Source organism: Lissotriton helveticus, chromosome 8, assembly GCF_964261635.1.
Source record: "Lissotriton helveticus chromosome 8, aLisHel1.1, whole genome shotgun sequence".
Taxonomy (NCBI): domain Eukaryota; kingdom Metazoa; phylum Chordata; class Amphibia; order Caudata; family Salamandridae; genus Lissotriton; species Lissotriton helveticus.
Window position 1 is genome coordinate 1,071,272,079 of NC_136069.1, and position 19,249 is coordinate 1,071,291,327.

Here is a 19,249-nt window from a genome sequence, read left to right on the forward strand (position 1 = left end):
AGTTACCAATGATAAGAAACGTGAGCAAAACGGGTGAGAACGTACCAGTAGCTCTTCTGGTGCATCGCACCTTTACACAATTATTTTGTTGTTTGTTATACACTTTTCAGTAGGGGCTATATTTGTAAAGGGGTGACTGACAAACTGATGTGTATAAAAATATTTTAAAAAAATTGTGGGCATTTAAGACGGGATAAGACTGGTTAAATTATTTAGACCAGCAGGTGGGTAGAGGCAGTTGCCCCCCACTACCAGTCCTACAAAAGAAAGTGGATTATGCCCCGCATAATCAGGTCTATGGGTGTTTATGGTTATCTGTGAGTGTAGGGCGACCTGATTAATCTTTCCCTCTAGAGCTCCCTATTGTGATTAACTTGTGGACAGTGGAGAGCATTTATAAGATATAGTGGAAAATGTCATTTTGTACCAATCAGATTGGAATCCTTTTTTACAACAAAGTTATCTATTTGAGCACTGGCAGATATAATCCGTTCCTGCATATACCTGTAAAGATATGTTGACAGTAACTGCAATTTGGTCAGTAGAGGATGGATAAAAACTGTTTAGCATTTTCTGATGAACAGATTGCCTCAATATTATCTGGGCCTTCACTATTCCCAGACTCTCCTTTGATTAGCACCACATCAGCTAGAGAAGAATTGGAAAAATTGAGTAGTACAAAGAAACGACAAGTGACGGTTGCCTTACAAGGGGCGTTATTGACAAAATACCTCCCCGCATGTGCTGCTCCGGCCAGTCTACTAGTGAGAATAGAGCCAAGAATATTTTTAGAAGATAGACAGTTCCGGGTGGATTGGAGTTATATCGAAAATAAATGCAGCCGGGACTGGCTTATCTTGATTATTAATACAGCTAGAAGACTGAGTGAGGAGTTGCTAAAAAAGATTTTAGAGCTTGAAGAGACTATCAAGATGGATACCATCATCACTGATACCAAGGAGCAGTTGCTGCGGATCTAAGAGGATCTTGCAGATTATAAGAACTATATGGTCAACCAAAAGATCAAAGGTCATAAACATAACCAGGAACGGTATTCCCATGAGTGGGCATTTCCCTACGTGGAGGATAAATATTACGAAACAGGTAGTGAACAAACACAACAGACAAGCTATCAAAGAGGTGGGCGTCAACAGGTCAGAAGAACTCCTCAAAATTGGACTTTTGATAATACTTCCAGCGAAGAAGAAGATACGGGTGCAGAATCCTCAAATCAAAATAGAGTGAGATTTAATCCTCAAGCCAAGTCCATCGAAGATCTAGGAGCCCTGTTGAGGTCTTTTTTAGGACAAAATCAGAGGGGCAACAGAGGGGGAGGACAGAGAGGCAGAAGCCCCGCACACCAGAACCAATGCCAGTCATGGCAAACTTACTCACCACGAATAACTCGCAGTCAGGGCAGGACCCCCTGTGAATAATATAGTGGTCAATTTATCGGATTACACCTTGACATCTAGTGAGTTGCGGGTTTTGAATAAGGGTTTGGGATATGTTGCCCCTCCTCGACATGATTCTTTTAAATGTAGGATGGAATTCAATGAGGTAATGCGAAAAATCAAGTTAAAAACATTCTTTGCAAATAAGAGCACCTACCCCCTCACTATTTTCAACAAATCTACTTCGCCCCTCCCATTTTTGTCCTCCAAATTCATCGGTAAGACCAGAGGTGCTAGTATTCGAGCAACTGGTGCTCAATGACATCACTGCATTAGAAGAGTCCGAAAAACAATATACCTTCAACAACATGAGCCATGATGACCGGCATGCAATCAAAAGTTTACAGGATAATGAAGCAATAACCATAAAATCTGCCGATAAGGGTGGGGCGGTGGTTGTAATGAATACAAGTAATTAACAGACTGAAGTCTTGAGACTCCTTTGGGTATGTGAAAATTACCAGCCACTACCCCAAGACCCTGTCGGTGAGCTTCTAGATCTAATTAAGTAAGACATTGGTTGAACAGGCGAAAGAGAAAAAATTGATTACTGGTAAGGAGGCTGAATTTTTAATGAACCCCAAACACTGGCATTTTATATACTGCCAAAAATCCAAAAGGTCCAACGACCACCCCCAGGATGGCTGATAGTTTTGGGGATACAATCCATCCTTGAACCTTTGTCACAATTTGTAGACGTTTTCTTGAGGGAGGCAGTATTAAAACAACCTTCCTATGTCCAGGACACGATGGATATTTTAAACATTCTTGATGAAATAGAATTTGATTGTACACAACAGGTTTTGGTGACTATAGATATTGAGTCACTTTACACTAGTATACACCAAGATGCCACGCTGGTGGCAGCAGCGCGTGCTCTTGGGGTCCAGGAGTGGTTTTATGATACCCCCAATCATTCGTGCTACAGTGTATAGACTTGGCCCTGTCACAAAATTATTTCAGCTATAAGAACCAGCTGTTTTTACAAGTATCCAGAACATCGATGGGTGCAACCTTCAGGCCGAGTCTGGCCTGCATTTATGTGGGCTAGTTTGAAGAGAACTATATTCATCATACATCAAACCCGTTCCAGAGGAATATTTGCCTCTGGAAGAGGTATACAGACGATATGTTGTGCATTTGGTCCGGATCGAAAAGTAGTCTCCTAGAATTCTTGAACTGGCTTAATGGATTGGATACATGCCTGAAGTTCACTTGGACTATGAGTAATCAACAAGCACCCTATCTTGATTTGGACATCTCGGTGGTTGCTAATAAATTATGCACCACTGTTCATCAGAAATCCACAGATAGTAATTCATTGCTCCATTACCAGTCCTTTCACCCGAGGGCCTTACGTGATAACCTTCCTGTGGGTCAGTTTCTGTGGTACTGCGGGAACTGTTCATCTACGAGCGCCTATATGCAGCAGTCTGAGAGTTTGGCTGACAAACTGGTACAGAGGTTCTATCCCAGCAGAGTGGTGAACAAAGCCCGGAAAAGAGCTCTTAATACACCTAGAGATACTCTACTTGAAAGAATTGAGCTCAGCGGGACCCCCAACCCCCCGGAGTGGGGAGGGTGGGGCAGCCGAGCACTTTGCCAGGGCCGGTGTTGAGGTTCCCAGTCCGGCTCTGCCTGCCAGTGGTCATGACATTTGACCCCTTGTTGACTAAAATTCACCAAGCTATGAGGAAACATTGACCATTATTATCCACAACTGAATTCAAGATGCCACTGTCCAGGTTTTCTTTCAGGCGAGCATGAAACTTAAAGGACAAACTGGTGCATAGACGGCTTGTGAGCGCACTTAAAGTTAATCGATTCTGCCCAGACACTACCCTTGTGGCAGTTGTTCAGTGTGTGACCTGACAGAGAAGATCAGCAGTGTGCTGTTGCTGAATGGGAGGACATTGTATTTGAACAAATTCAGCAATTGCAATACTGTTAACGTGATATGCCGACTTACCTGCCAGTGTGGCTTACACTAAACAGGTTTAACCTCACGAAAGATCAACTTACATATTCAAGAACATCTGAGTACAATAAAATCAGGAAAGCTAACCACATGGTTGGTGCTACATCGCCCGCCCGAAGCAACACCATGACTATAGGGTGTTGAAGTGGCTCGTGATGGAAAGAGCAGTGGGTGAGGCATGCAACATTGAGAAAATGCTAGCTAAAAAAGAGGCCTGATGGATTTTTTCTGAAAAAGCTGATCAACTCGGCCTGAATGACTTTATTGAATGGAATAAGATCAGTAGGTAAACAGCTGGGAGTGAGATCTGACATAACACACTATTGTACACCCCTTTGAGGGGAATGATGATTGTAACTTTGATATCGGTGATGGTGCCTAATTGATTGTGGACAATATGTATTATGAGCAACATGACAGAAGTAGGCCCCACTTTTTGCACTAACATGGGATCCATTAATGTAATGTATCCATGCCATTGTGGCCATTAGATGAAGAGTCTTGATCCTTGCAGTTATTTCTGGAACTTAATTGCCCACATATTAGCAGCAATAGGTAAAGTCTATCTAGCAAAGTTGAGGCTTCGGCATTGCTGACACATGAATGTGAGCTACAACGTTGTAATGCTTGGTGTAGCTCTCAAATGGATTACGCATAACTGAGAATACTAGTTTAAGATGGCGCTTACCCTTTTCAATGTGATGTGTTATGGTCAGAAGCGATGTGACATGATTCATAAGCAAACTGCTTTGCTGTGGCTTTTTAAATGTAATAATTAGCCATGAAATTGGATTGTGCATACGTGGGTATTGATATACAAAAGCCATATGGCAATGTTGAGTGTTTGACACTGCGGGCGTAATATGGGCAAGAATAAGGTTGGAAAACTAACCATTTTTTATAGAAACTATGTCCATGACGTATACGTCGATATCGTATATGAACTATATAACTGCAATACCCGTTGCAGTTTTTAAATTCATGAAGCACAATGGAGATTAATATTCAAAGATGACGCCTGGTTGTTTCCACTAGGATGCGCAAGGACCGGTGGTAAAGTCATATGACTTCATTCTTCCTGGATGCGCAGTTGAAAGCGAAGCATGAGGACCGCAGTAACACGCCGGAACGAGACGAAGCTGGGAGTACGCGGTAAGAGTATGCATGTTGCTTTTATGAGCAGTGTTTTAGCAGTGACACTTGACCCCTTCATGGATGTTAACAAAGAGGGGTGATGTGCCTAAAAGATTTTGATGAATAAAGCTCACGGTGCAAGTTACAAAGCCGAGTTTGAACGAGCTGAGGGAACAGCAAGTTTGTAATTAACTTTGGCAGCTGAACAAAACCCTTGGTAAATACGGTGGGCGTGGGATTATTGCCATGACTTGAACTAACGAGCATTCGGTATATGTGAGAATGGAATAAACAGTGGTTATATGTTTTCAATGGTATATTCACGGCAACTGATGGTGTTGTAAGGGGGCTTACGATAGAAGGAAATACCCCTTGACACGGTGGAAAGCTGGTACGAGGGGCCTTGGCTACCACCTGGTAAATATACATTGAAATAAATGTTATTCAGGTCAATGTTTGACCTGATAAGCCAGTAGATGTTATAGAGGATGTCCTAACTGGTTGGTAGTTTTTAATTGGTGTTTTCTTGTGTTTGTCAGTCACTTCGCCTACAACAATCTTGAAGTCCAGTGAGGTGAATTCAGACCTCGAGCCCTGACGAAAATGCCGTAACAAAGGATAGGCAATGAAACATGTTGGCCCGTCTTGAATTGGTCTGCAACATGCTGTTGTATTTAAACCTTGAGTAAGCTCACGATCTTGAATAAAATTGGCACGTTGTACATGTGAGTCTTTACTCAATTTTAATTAGAGATATATACACATTACGGGGCATTTTTCTCTTTGTTGACACCCACATTATGATTTTCACCTCTAATCTCTGTACTGGACACTTTCTATAGGTGAGAAAGTTACCAATGATGAGAAACGTGGGCAAAACTGGTGAGAACCTACCAGTAGCTCCTCTGGTGTAGCGCACGTGAAGGACTTTCTCACCTTTACACAATTTTGTTGTTTTTTTATACACCTTTTCAGTAGGGGGCGGTATAATTGTAAGTAGGTGACTGACAAACTGATGTTTATAAAAATATTTTTAAACTATTGTGGGCATTTAAGACTGGATAAGACTGGTTAAATTATTTAGACCAGCAGGTGGGTGGAGGCAGTTAGCCCCCACTGCCAGTCCTACAGAAGAAAGTGGATTATGCCCTGCATGATCAGGTCTATGGCTGTTTATGGTAACTGGTGACTGACCAGTGCTTCCACCGATCACATTAAATCCTTGCAACCAGGCTGATAACAAAGAGTCAAAATGTTACAATTGGTTCAGTCCGATAGGACAATTTCTTAGTGTGTCATATTTAAAATGGATGAAAGGAAACACAAGTAATTTTATTCAAATGATTTGAACAGTTAGTTGCTTATTTCAGTTTGTAAATATGGCTGTCACAAAAATATTATATAAATTGTTCTGACAAAAAGGTGACATTTTGTGGATAGGTGAATCGAGTGAGTAAAGTGACAAAGTGAGCATAGAGGGATTATATACAATACGGGTGACTGTACAACACTAAAAGGAATGATTCAAATAACATCAGTTCTTCTATGTTTGTTGTGCATGTGTTTCACAGAGCCCTAGCACAGGAATTGATTAGGCTTTGGGGTGAAACAATAGGACATGAGCGGATGTGGAGCATCAACGTTTCGACCGGATGTGGAGCATCAACGTTTCGACCCTGGGAGGTGCATTAATCTGGAATAAGGTCACAACGGGTCTTCTTCAGGACAGTAGGGGGAAAAGGGACAGCCTTCAAAAGGGCAAAACGAATTGGAGTAAGGATAGGGTATATTTCAGAGAATTTAAACGGAGAAAAGCAAAAATTGGGTGGTCACAAAGGCCTACCAGATATTGTGATAAATACGTAGGTGATCCGGTACAAGGAGGCGTTATGCATTGGAATCTTCAGTGATTGGATCAGAAGCAGTCCGCAAGTAGAAATGCTAATGCAGGATTAGTAATTGTTGTACGCATTGCTGAAATTGCTGGGATATGTAGAAAATAATTTACAAAAACATACCTCTGTTGTAGAGGAGGCTTTGATATTTAAACAAATGCCATTGTCTAAGATTTGAATCTCAAAATGTATTTAATCAGTACGAATCACCGTTCAGGCTAGATGCCAGTTGCAGGTCATATGAATTGAAGAACAATTGAGCTGTGTCAGGTAGTCAGAGACCCACTGGAAGGGTGGGGAAATGATAGGAATGTAGGACGCCGCAAGCATCTTACCTTAATCTTTAAATGCCAATTGTCTGTGCGCAGAACCAGTCCGTATGAATCTAGGTTATAGGGTAGATGCAAAATGTGGCGCATTAAGAATTTGCGGAAAGCAAAAGAAAATGAAGGAGAACACGCACAGAATCGCGCATTTTCCCTGATGCGGCTCTCGTCAGTGAATGACACAAAGGAAGAACGTCAGGTTTGACAGGGATTATTTGAAAAAAGAAATTCCCAGCCAAATCGAAATTGACAGCACAGGACTCGTGCACGTCAAGTGACGGCATGGCGTACATGTCAATCTACACTGATGTGCTCGGGTGGAGATTCTGCACAGGTGCAGGGAGAGGTAAAGTGCATTAGATTGTACAAACATTCTCCTAGTCTACAGTATGGACCAAACTTCTTCAGTTTGGTGGTCCAAAGTTAAGGATATCAGTATTGCACGTAAACATTGTGACACTGAAATGATCACAAGTGGAATTTAAATGCATTATTTACATAGATAACGTGAATACTAAGTTATGTGATGCATAAAAGCCTGAAACTATTTGCATTGATGGACATTGTAACATTGAGAAAATTCATACAGATTATTCACATAAATAACACTTTGTTTCGTGTTGTGTAATGGCGTGAAATTATTGAAACGATTACGCAAACACTTGATTTGGTGATGCGTAGGCGCGTACAATAGCCGCCATATTCCACTCAAAAAACATCAAGGATCTCATGCAATCAATTTTGTAAATCTAAACACTTTACCTAATGTGTCATATCAGGCATCAGAATGTTTATATACATTACATTGTGGGCTTTGATATAATTCGCATCGCAGAAACTCTATCGTCCAGTGTAGTGTAAGATACAGTCAGCAGACTGAAGTAAATCTAATTCTGGATGATAAGATAAATGGATAATCTGACTAGAGGATCTGACAAATTGGAGTAAATCCTACTTAGTGTATAATACTCCCTGGCAGGGTATTATTATTTTTTTAAGGAAATGTCAACCTGAGAAGACCTAATTGCCTATAGGTCTCCTATGAATCATTCAGTCACTGGATTACAGTAATGCAAATGAGATTGTGTGGCTGATATCCATATAATTTTCCATCAAGGAAATCAGGGTGTCTATCTGTGCTTGAAGAGCGGTCTCCATGAGGCACTCAGAGTGCCTGAAGTCCCTTACTCTGGAACCTGCCACACAGGTTCTACACCGCTCTATGTCCAATGAATTAAAATATTTGACTGATTGGGGAAGACATATTGCAGCAGTTCATACAAAATGGTGCTTGCATGTGAAATGCTGCCAAAGAGTTCAGTGTTGAACTGAAGACTGCTATTTGGTGACACCGTAAAGCACTAATGCATAATCCCTGCATTCAAGCCTTCATATAAAATCCAAGGTATATGCATAATATGCTCTATGCTAAAGACTATAATGAAGGTGGATATGACTTCACTCTAATTGAAGGAAATGGAGTTTGAGGGCTATTTCAAAGCTGCTTAGGGGACTTTTAAAAGACACATTTATAGAAAAGGATGCACTAGGGTAAATCACAGTAGGATTATCTCCAAAGGTTGAAACTCTGCTTAAAGCCTCTAAATCCAACTAAATAAAAAGTGAACTGAGATTGTAAACTCACAGAGGTGCTGGATATGGAGTACCAAAGAACTGACTTTTAAAATCAAAGTTTCAGTTGTCATCAGGGAGCTGGTAGAAGGACTTTTGGTAAATATTTGTCTAGGTAACAGGTTTCTCTGTAATTGAATTCCTTTGGATTACTTAGTACCGATTTTATTGTTATACTTCATTAGGTGCCCAACTACACACACCTTTGTCCTGATGAAGACCCCATTGTAAGGTGTATACAAACCTACGTTGTTTACACTGGGTCGAAACGTCGACATTCCTTTTCTGACAACTAGCCCTTGTATCAACAGAGATTTCATACTGTGTTCCATGAATAGGGCATAGCGTTGTAGAAATGTATATACGAATCCATGTAGCTTTGGCTTGTAAATACTGACTGAACTCCAATAGCGAAATGATTTATTGATATCACTTCCTTTTCCATTTTTTCTTATATGACCACGATCCTCACATCAATTCACCCCTCCCCTCCTTTTCTCTGTCCTTTGGGCACCTCTTGTTTAAATTATGATGATTGAAATGTTCAAAATATGTCAAATGTTCTTTGATGTGGCAATGTGATTAAATAACATTACCTCATGCTAGACACTTTGTAGATTCATATGTTCTCTTATATGTTTCTTCATTTTTAATCCTAGTTTGTCCTTAGTTACTGGGGCCATCCTATAGCGTACAAAAGGCTCTAGACACAGTTAAGGAAGAGGCCAGTTGAAACAACAACTGATCTCTTAAGTCAATGTTCGACTCAGCACCCAAAGAGTGTTATCCAAGGGTACCAAACTTGAGGCTCCCTTGTCTCCTCAATAACTGGTTTCATGGTTCAAATTTTTAGGTGGTGGTTGAACCCACAGAACCTACGGCACTGACAGTGCCCATAGGTTTCTATGAGTAATTGGAGAATTGGCATCAGGGTTAGGGTGTTACTGCACCCTTAAACAACAGTATCTCTGGATCTGTAAGGCATGGACAGGTGTTTCAAATTGCTACACATCCAAAAGGACACTAACCCCAGATATTATTCGAAAGTTATGACAATACTGCTACAAGCACTTCAGACGGAATAACAGTAAGCTTGATCAAAGACTAGGGGAAATGTATTTATGTATTTATTTGAAAAGTTTTATATAGCGCTGGCTAGACCCGGAGGTATCGGAGCGCTTTACATGAGAATGGACATTGTTTCAGAACATTGTAACATAGTTACATCAGGTACAGTTTAGCACAAGTAGCATTCTAGTCCTGGGCTCTATTGGGTGACTTTAGGAAATTGGCCTAAGGAAGTTCAAGTTGCGGAGGAGGAAGCCAGTGAAAATCAAATGGTATGTCATGTTCGAAATCCATAACTCTGGCCAACCAAAGCATTGTATATCTTAGTGTCCATATTTTCTCAAAGAAGCCATTGTTGAAACACGAGCATGCCAAGAGAATGCACATGCCAAGATAAAACGTGTAGCCTTCATAAGTGGAGTGTCTGTGAGAGGCAACAGAGGCCTCATTGCTGTTTATCAGAGTTCATTTATCTAATTTTGGTCAGACTGTTTGCGAAGGTCAGGAGTTACAGAAGCAGAACAGATATTACAACAAGAGCAGCAGTTGCCTGCTTCCCCAGCAGTACTGGCAGAAAGGACTGTGCCCTCCACAAAAATGTCAAATTTGTTCTGATATGCTTACTGCTGATGACGCAATAGAAACCACAAATGGAGCTAGTGTAGTGGATACACATATATCAAGTCCATTAGGGAAAAAATGGGTCAGTTAATGATGCAGAATGACAGTTGCATGTACACCGAGAGGCCTTTGATTCCTAGAGTACCACAAAGAGAAGGCAGAATGAAAGGGTGACTAGGACGAAAGAGTGTGAGTAATGAGATAATGTAATTGATAATAGGGGAAGAGGAAAAAGAGGACAAGGAAAAGAGTAGGCATACCTGAAGCGTCAACTGCTTTCTACTGCAAATTAGATTTAGAAATGTTCTGTGATTGTTGCGGACAGTGCATATTAAATTCCTTTCTTTTCATAGACTTGCACTTGTGTCGTTAGCTAGAACGTTAGTGACTAAATGTGAACATTTACTTACCTATCACAAACTGCTTTATTTAAAAACACGACCATATTAAAGGGTCAGAGCTGGAAGGCCCACATACGTTATTGGAAGTGAAAGATTCTGGTGAAGTTGTGTCTGGTTACTGACAACAAATTCCACATGAACAAAAAAAAACATGAGAACCAGTAAACTGGTGTGTGTAATTGCCAAACCCTTACAATCTATTGAAGGGACAATTATAAATGTATGTATTTGATATTTGTTGACTTTTTGATAGTTTTGCTCCATGCAGAGTGCTGCATATGGTCCAAGGAAAGCATACAGTCAACACGTGAGAAAAGAGAGGTTCTGGGAGCTGTAGTGTACTGCTACTGCACTGCCATGTTATTTTCTTCAAAGAGCTGTGTCTTAAACTAATGTCTAAATTGGATGAGCAAGTGGGTGGTCCTGATAGATATGGGGATGTTGTTCCAGATCCCGGGTGCATATATGGAAAAGGTCTTCTGCCCTGTATTTTTTCTTTTACACTTTTAAATCTCCAGTCTGAAGGTGGCTTAGCTGCAGGTGTGGGGAGAACCACCAGAGTTGGTGAGCTTGCCTGCAAAGTAAGCGGGGTGCTGGTCGTGATGGCGTTACAAATTATGCAGCTGGTTTTGATGATGGTGCAGGCTGTCAAGGACTAAGAAACAGTAAATGACAGAACTCCAGAAAGTGGTTAAAATACATCATGAGTCATGAAAACAGTGCCATATTTACCTTGCATGAAAAGGAAAGCCACGCCTTGGTATTTGGGAACTCTCTAAGTAGAGCTACAAAAGCCTCAGCCTCCTTTTGACTTGGGATTGTCTCCAATGCAAACAAATCTACTCCTGCAGACTCCAGGCACTGCAATTGAGGTCTATGCCAAGCCATAAGCTCCTGAGAAGGAAAGAAAACAAGATATTGCATCGGTTAGATTAAGAATGTATTGTAGTATGCACAACTGGTGTGAAAGTACATTATGAGTAGAACAAACTTGTAGGACCACTGGCAGTCTCCACGCATTGGATTCACTTTCATTCGAACTTACTACATTTTGTATTTTGAACTTCTGACATGAACCCATCCCCTGACCTCAGTGAACTCAAATGCATGGTACATTTTTTACAAAGTAAAATGTGGACATATACTGTGGCATGACAGTACATCAAATTGTAAACACAAGGAACATTTGTTTATGCAGCACTCTACAGTTTTCGGGCACTATGGGTTAAAAATGAAGTATGTAGGCAATGAAAATGACGTCTTGCTAGCTTCCACAGGATATTTACCTTTTTGAAATGTATGATGTTTACAAGTGCGGGGCTCCTCTGGGGAGAAACCAGAAGTATGCCCCTTTAAACATTTGAAAAAACACAATGCAAAATTCATTTGGCTTGACTGTAGTACAAGCAGTCCCCATTCAGAGACTTACTCACACCCACACTAGATGGGGTCCATTCATCTGGCTGGAAGAGAATGCCGAGAAAATACAGAACCAAGTGCAAAAGAAATAATGGATATACAGGAATGGAGAGAATAAAGGACCTTGCAAGCAGCTTTGTTTATACCCATTTAATCCAAGGATAATATGGGTACTTGCAGTTTTTTGGTGCACGAGGCAAAGAGAAGATAAGAAACAATATCAGGCTAAAGCGAGTTCGAGTGATTAGTGGGAAAAGGAAAAACTGGAAGAATGTAGCAAAAACTGAAAAAAGCATAGTCATACAAGGCACGGTTGGGAGAAGGAATACAGGGAGGGAGAGGTGTGCAAAGGAAAAGAGAAATATATATTTTTTAAAGGAAAGGTTATAGGTCAACATGGGCACAATAGAGAGAATTTTAAAGGAATAGGGTAGAAAAAGAGAAATTGATGAGAGATGGCGAAGAAAAGCAGGTCCAGGGAGATATTTAAGTGTTAACAATGGTGGAATTTAGTTTCACTAACAGATGTGCTGCACATCTCGAAGTACCGTGGATATTGAACTCTTGTACCCACAAAGAAAATGATATTTTCCTTGTTGTAGTATGAACTATTGCAAAAGAAATATCAAGCAGTCATAACAGTGCTAGCCAAATATCGAGAAGGAAGTGCACTAATGGAGGTATAGATTTGACGTTCTTAAATCCAATTATACGTACCTTGAAGATGTATATCGTCAAGATGTGTAGCTGTAGAGTTGAGTATAAAAAATGTATACATATTTACCGATCGACATTCTGGCCCTTGATACTCTGGTCAAAACATTGTGGCCACTTCATATTCCTTCCACTATATTCTCGATTCACACCACTTTCCCTAATCTATAGTTACAGGCTATACAATTTATGTCAATTATTAAGTCCTGTGATGCAAAAGTATATTTTACCCTTCCACAAACTCTTGAGTTAGTTGAATCCTACAACGCACCAATGACTTGATTAAGATTGAGCCTGTTCTCTTATGGCACAGAATTTGGACCACAGATGAAAATGCTTTTAATCGTCACATTTTAACTGATGCTTTAAAGTTGGATGGGGCCAAACACATCAGATGGCTAGAATATGATAACATTTTCTTAATTAAACTTGGTCATAGAGAATATTTCACTGAGCCAAATACTATGTGTAACGTGTCCAGGAAAACTTTTAAATCTATCTGTATGGGTTATTTTGGTGAAATTAGAGTTTTAAACGAAATGAAAAAATTAAGTGTCCAAAAACCTCAACTTAAACTGCTGACATCCAGTATACAGCCATATATCTTTTTAACTGTTGGTGATTATGACAGTTTCCGGTTGACAAGTTTCATACTGAACATCCTTTATAGATCCCTTAGTTTTCCTGAACTAAATGATTGGTCTAAAGATTTATGTAATTGCCCGTGTGATGATGGCTCCACTCAGTCAACTATTCACATATTGTTTTTCTGTTGATACTATATTAGACCGAGGAGATGGATCATCCCTGTATTGCAGAAATTTGGCCTGAGACAATGTTGCCCGCACTATTGGCTTTGCAATGTCTAGATGTCGTTGCTGCGGTTAAAGCTTTTCTAAAAAATGTTTTAATTAGCATAAATCCATGATTATGTGATCTGATTTTATCTAAGTATTTAATATTTTAATATTGTACAATGCAGCTATGACATGATTTTGCACTATAATGGAGTTTTTATACTTTGTCAACTGTACTGTGCTTTTATGGTTATTTTTATGATACCCGAATAAAGAGGTTTGAATTGAATTGAGTTCCTCTAGGCTAACAAGGAAACCCTTCATTAGATTACTACCTTTTTGCAGCTTTGAGTGTCATCTTTGAGACAATACTGGTTATAATATGTGATGGGTATTTGCAAAGCGCACAATCATGCTGGTGCTGAGCAGGTATGTGTACATAGCTCTGCCTATGGTAGGCTGGTTAACTTAAAAGTCAAGTGTTCAGCCGCTTGTAGAATTCAAAAAGAGAGGAGGAGCCTTTGATGTGCAGTGGGAGATCGTTCCACACTTTAGCAAGGATATAAGAGAAAGCCTGTTCCCTTGATCTGGCCTGTGTATGCATGGAATGTGTGAGTAGCAGTCCTGCGGAGCGGAGATATATGGGTGGTTGGTTGAAGGAGGTATGATTGTCCAGGTAGTTAGGGCCTACGTAGGGTAGTGCCTTGAATGTGTGAGGAGTTGAATTGAGCACATTTGTGTTATCGAATACAGGGTAGTTCCCTGATGTGAGTTCTGTGCTGGAGGTTGAGAATGAGTCTGGCTGCTGAGTTCTGGATGGTTTCTAGCCTTGTAGTGAGTTGCTTGGTGATCCTGGCATAGAGTGTTCCCATAGTCCAACTTGCAGGTGACTAGAGAATGAGGGACAGTGTTTCCAGTGTTGCTTAGGAGTCACTTAACCACTTCAGCGCTAATGACAAGGGTAACTCGTCATGGACTTTCCATTGATTTCAATGGAAAGTCAATGGAAGCTCATCAGGTGCCTTAGCAGCCAAGTGGTTAAAGATCTTCCTAAGCATCTTCAGGGTGTGGAAGCAGGATGCATTTAGTGACATTGGCTTGCATGATTACGTCCAGTTTGCTGTTGATGATTGTTTTGAGTTTACTGGAGTAGGTTCTGGGTGCAGGTCAAGTTCAGGCGACCAGCAGTTGGATTCCCATGGTAAAGTGTTCTTTCCGAAGATCACTACTTATGTCTTTCCTGTGTTGAGCTTGAGACAGTTGGCTTTCATTCAGTTAATGACTTCGGTCATGCAAGTAGAAGATATTTTTCTTGTGTTGGGAGTCTGGTCTGAGAGGGAGAGTATGCATTGTGTGATGCCTACGTAGCCGAGGATGTTGATGTTGTGTGCCCAGATGACGTTAGCCACAGGGATCATGTATGCGTTGAAGAGGGTGGGGCTGAGCGATCAGCATTGAGGCATTCAGCAGATGAGTTTGCGGGCTTCCGATTAGTAAGTTGCCAAGTTGACAGCTTGTGTTCTAGCCACTCGGAAGGAGCAGATACAGCAGGGAGTGGGTCCTTGGATGCTAATCTCGTACAGGCACCTGATGAGGACTGGGTGTGAGACCATATCAAATGTTTCACTGAGGTCCAGGAGAATGAGCCCTGCATTTTATCCTCCATCAAGGATCACAGGGCTATCACCTGTGGCAGTGACGAGTGCAGTTTCTGTACTTCGATTGGGCCTGAATCCAGACTGGATGGAGTTGAAGAACTGTTGTTTGGTGAGGTGTAGTTTCTCTAAGACCTTTGTCAAGTACAGTAAGAAGGAGATGGGTTTGTAGTTGCAATGCGTAGCTGGGTCAGTGGATGGTTTCTTAAGCAGGGGCATGACAGTGGCATTTGTCCAGGTGTTTGGGAATGCAGCTGAGTTGATGGAGGTATCAAGGGTGGGTGTAGTGCTTCACTCATTGGTAGGAATCCTTTGATGAAGGTGGGGGTAGGATCAAAGGCCAGATGGAGCACTAGCATGGATGGTCTTCATGGTAGCAGCGATTACGATGGTGGGGACGGTTGGCCACAAGGACAGGGTTACTTCATTGGCTGTGATGGGCAGTTAAGTTGCGCATTGACTGGGTCTGGTTGAAGTCAAAATAGCTGTATATGGCTCTGATTTTGTTAAGGAAAAATTCTGAGAGCTTGTTCAAAGGTCTTGTGATCAACTGCGAAACTCTTTTCCCACCCTGCAAGTGATGGTCACACAAAGGATGACATAATTACCAGTTAGTATTAATTCTATGTCAGGACCGGCGGCTCGGATTATACTTTTCTTCCTTCGCTTTAATTCATAAACCAAATAACAGCAGCCAGAAAAGCAATGTAAAGGTCTTTTTCTTCCAAAAACAAAGAAAAAACAGCATAGAAACCAATAATCAACAAATACATCATGGTCCATGAACAACAAATCCCATCAATCCATGGGGAAACATCGCAGTATAGTCCTTCCAAACTGTCCATGCCATTCCAATGAAAAGGTCCTCCATCTTATGCAGCCCTCCTCTTTCTTCGCTGCTGCAGCCAGAGTTAAGTGCTGTTTGTTTTTCCTTCCCGATTTATTGACTCTTGGACTTTGTGTTCTACGTTACAGTTGGGCTGTTGGTTAACAGGGAATGTGGTTTTGCCATCTGTTTTCACAGTATTTTGTTTTCAGATTTACTTCGTGGCCGCAGAAGCGTTTCCCTTTCTTCTTACGCGGCTGGCCCACTTGCGGCGGCGCTGATTGCCCTCCAGTGGGCGCCTGCGCGTCTCGTTGCTTCCGGCGCGAGTCTCCCTTCTGAGGAGACCGCGCTGAGGGAGCCGAGAGCGTCGAAGCCTGTCCCCCTGCCGCCACACCTTGAACGCCCCCCGGGGGTCTGTATTGTCGCAGTTCGAGTGCCTGGGCGCCCACTGGGCAGTATTACACGGAGATTCAGTCTGTCAGCGCTTGCGGGCGAGTTTATGCCTTTCGTTTTCCACACGTTTGTCAGCGCGCAGGGTGGTGGCTGGCCCGGTCTGTTTAGAGGGCCTGCGCTCTTGGGGGGTGTCTGTGTGCACTTTCACTGCGGCCAGACCGCGCTATAGTTTTTGCAGATTCTGTAGTCTGCCCAAATAATACAGACATTCCTGGCCTGGTAACCCCCATTCACCAGGGTTGTGTTGGTGTTCATAGTTGCCTGCTGTCAGATGTCACTGCTCTTAGTGTAGGTTCTGATTGGGGACCCTGGGCAGGATGGAGCAAGATAATTATTATGAGGGAGAGGAGTCCACCCAGTACTTACCTCTTGATGATGATTTCTTTGAGGCGGTGGATAGCTCCATCTATCGGTGTGTGAATGAGGTGGTAGCCCCTATCGAGGAGCGCCTTTCCAGCCGCATTATTGCGGAGTGCGCTAAACTAGCTCATGCTCACCTAGGGACCGCCCCCCTGCCCCAGCTCCAGTACCGGTGGAGGGGGCCCCTCCCCCTAAGAAGGTATGTGGGGAAGGTAGCGCGGAAGGGGCGCAGGGGGTGGATACGGACGCCTTTGAGCGCTTAAAGTGCGCGTTTTGGCGAAGACCGGTCCACCTGCTTCTGCCCCCCCGAGGCAACCGGAACCCGCGATGTCCACGGCACCTCCTTCCCCGTCTCACAAGGGGGGGGTTCTCAGACGGACATCGACGATGAGGGGTCTTCACGTTCTTGGCGCCGGCCAGTTCCACGGCCACTTTGCCTCAGGATGAGTCAGGCATGCTGGACCCGGATGAAATTATGCATCAGCGCTCCGCTGCCTGGGCACCTGGGGACAAGGTGGCCAAGTTTGTGGCAGGGCGCCTCCGTAAACCTCTGGAAAAGGAAGCGCGGGTATGTCTCCGGGCTGAGTGCCCCCGTCCAACGCTAGAAGGAAAGGTAGCCCTAACGCCCGAGTTGGACTCAAAGATGGCCACTTTCTTGGCCAAGTACGTAAAGGGATTGATAGGTCCTGGCAGTCATGCCAGGACAAGCTTCTCAACGCCATTGGTCCAATGACAAAAATCCTGGACATGGCCGAGGAGGCAAAGGTCACTGGTTCTACCATATCCCCGGAAGTCTTGTCCAATTGGGCACAGAGGGCTATAATTTTCATGGGAAATGCCAACTGCGCCCTCTCAACGGAGCGCTGATGGTCCTTGCTGATAAAACTTGAGCCGAAGCTCGGCGACTTAGCTTCTTCGGAGGCGGCGGCCGTCGCCCAGGGAGGCCTGTTTGGCAAGCCCTTTATAAAGGAGCTGGGGAAATTTGTCGCCACCTTTACATCATTAGACAAAGCCCAATCTAATATTAAAAGGGTGTTTCAGATGAGTTTGTCCCTAAGGGCCGGTCGCAGTAGGGGTCGTGATGGTCAGCAATCTGGGGGCAAGGGACAAGTCTCTGGACGAGGGCTATACACTTCCTCGGCGAACTTCAATAACTTCTAGCCTACCCGAGGGCAACATTTGAGGCTGTGGCGGCTTAAGGAACAATGCCGGAGGTGGTCAATCAGGCGCTAAGTGTCATGTCTGCCGAGCAGGTTCGTATTAGGGGTCGTTTGGCGGCCTTTCAGGATGTGTAGGCTTGGCTGACGTCAGACGCACGGGTCTTACAGACGGTAAGAGGGTTCCACATAGAGTCTTACGACCAACCTGTTCAAGTGGAACCTCCAAGGCCCATTTCCTTTTTCGTTGTCGATGCCCAGTTGATCGACGAAGAGATGTCCAATCTCCTCGAGAAAGGGGCCATTTGTCGATCCACTCGGCATCCCAACGGTTTCCTCAGCAATGTCTTTTTGGTGGAAAAGACAGATGGGGGGTGGCGTCCGGTAATCAACCTAAAGGAATTCAATGGTTGGTTGGTTTACAGGCACTTCAAAATGGAGGGGATCCATCTTCTTTGGGATGTACTCCTGCCGCGCGATTGGATGGTCAGATTGGACTTCAAGGACACGTATTTGGTAGTCCCAGTCCATCCTCCCCATCTACGGTTCCTTCAATTTCTCTGGCAAGGTCAGGTTTACGAATTTGTCGCCCTTCCTTTCAGTCTGTCTTCAGCGCCTTGGTGTTTCACAAAGGTGCTTCATCCAGTGGTGGAGTTTTTGAGTGGACAGGGAATAAGGATGATTGTGTACTTAGACGATATCCTTCTTATGGCACAGTGTCCCCAGAGGCTGACAGTCCAGTTACAATGCACGGTGTCCCTGCTGGAAAGCCTGGGATTTGTCATCAACGGGCCGAAATCGGTCCTTTGTCCAACTCAAAGCCTGGTTTTTCTCGGATTTGTCGTGGGCCCGTCCAGGCTTCCTTAAGTCTTCCACCCCAAAAGGTAGCCAAAATTCGGTATATATTGCGTCTGACAATATCCAGGCCATGGACCTCACTGCGGCAGCTTGCCCGGGTTGTTGGCCTCCAGTCGTCGTCCATTCAGGCAATTTTTCAGGGTCCGTTGCATTATCGGGCCTTGCAGCGCCTGAAGGCGCATCATCTCCGGAAAGGATTGACTTACGTTCAATCTGTGCCCCTGTCGGAGGAAACAACGGAGGAGATGACATGGTGGTAGGCACACATGGAGGCCTGGAACGGGTGTGCGATTTTCAGCTCCGCCCCAGACTTGGTCATAGAGTGGGACGCAAGGAGGTCGGGATGGGGTGCCCGTTGCGGAGAATTCTCTACAGGCGGCGTTTGGTCATTAGAGGAGCAAAGGTTACACATCAATTGTCTGGCGGGCTCATTCGCCGTGCGCTGCTGGACCAGGCAGCAGGCGAGTGCATGCGTCCTGTTGAAAATGGACAACATATCGG

General features: G+C 43.3%; 1 protein-coding gene across 7 annotated transcripts in view; it reads right to left on the bottom strand.

Annotated features, from left to right (window-relative positions):
* LOC144773109 (betaine-homocysteine S-methyltransferase-like) overlaps window positions 1-19,249 on the bottom strand; it is a 656,112-nt gene that overhangs the window by 324,899 nt on the left and 311,964 nt on the right. For all 7 annotated transcript variants that reach the window (XM_078657962.1, XM_078657963.1, XM_078657964.1 and 4 more), the window contains one exon: window positions 11,242-11,403. In XM_078657962.1, coding sequence (XP_078514088.1) covers window positions 11,242-11,403 — 162 coding nt within the window. The remainder of the gene's footprint in view (window positions 1-11,241; window positions 11,404-19,249) is intronic.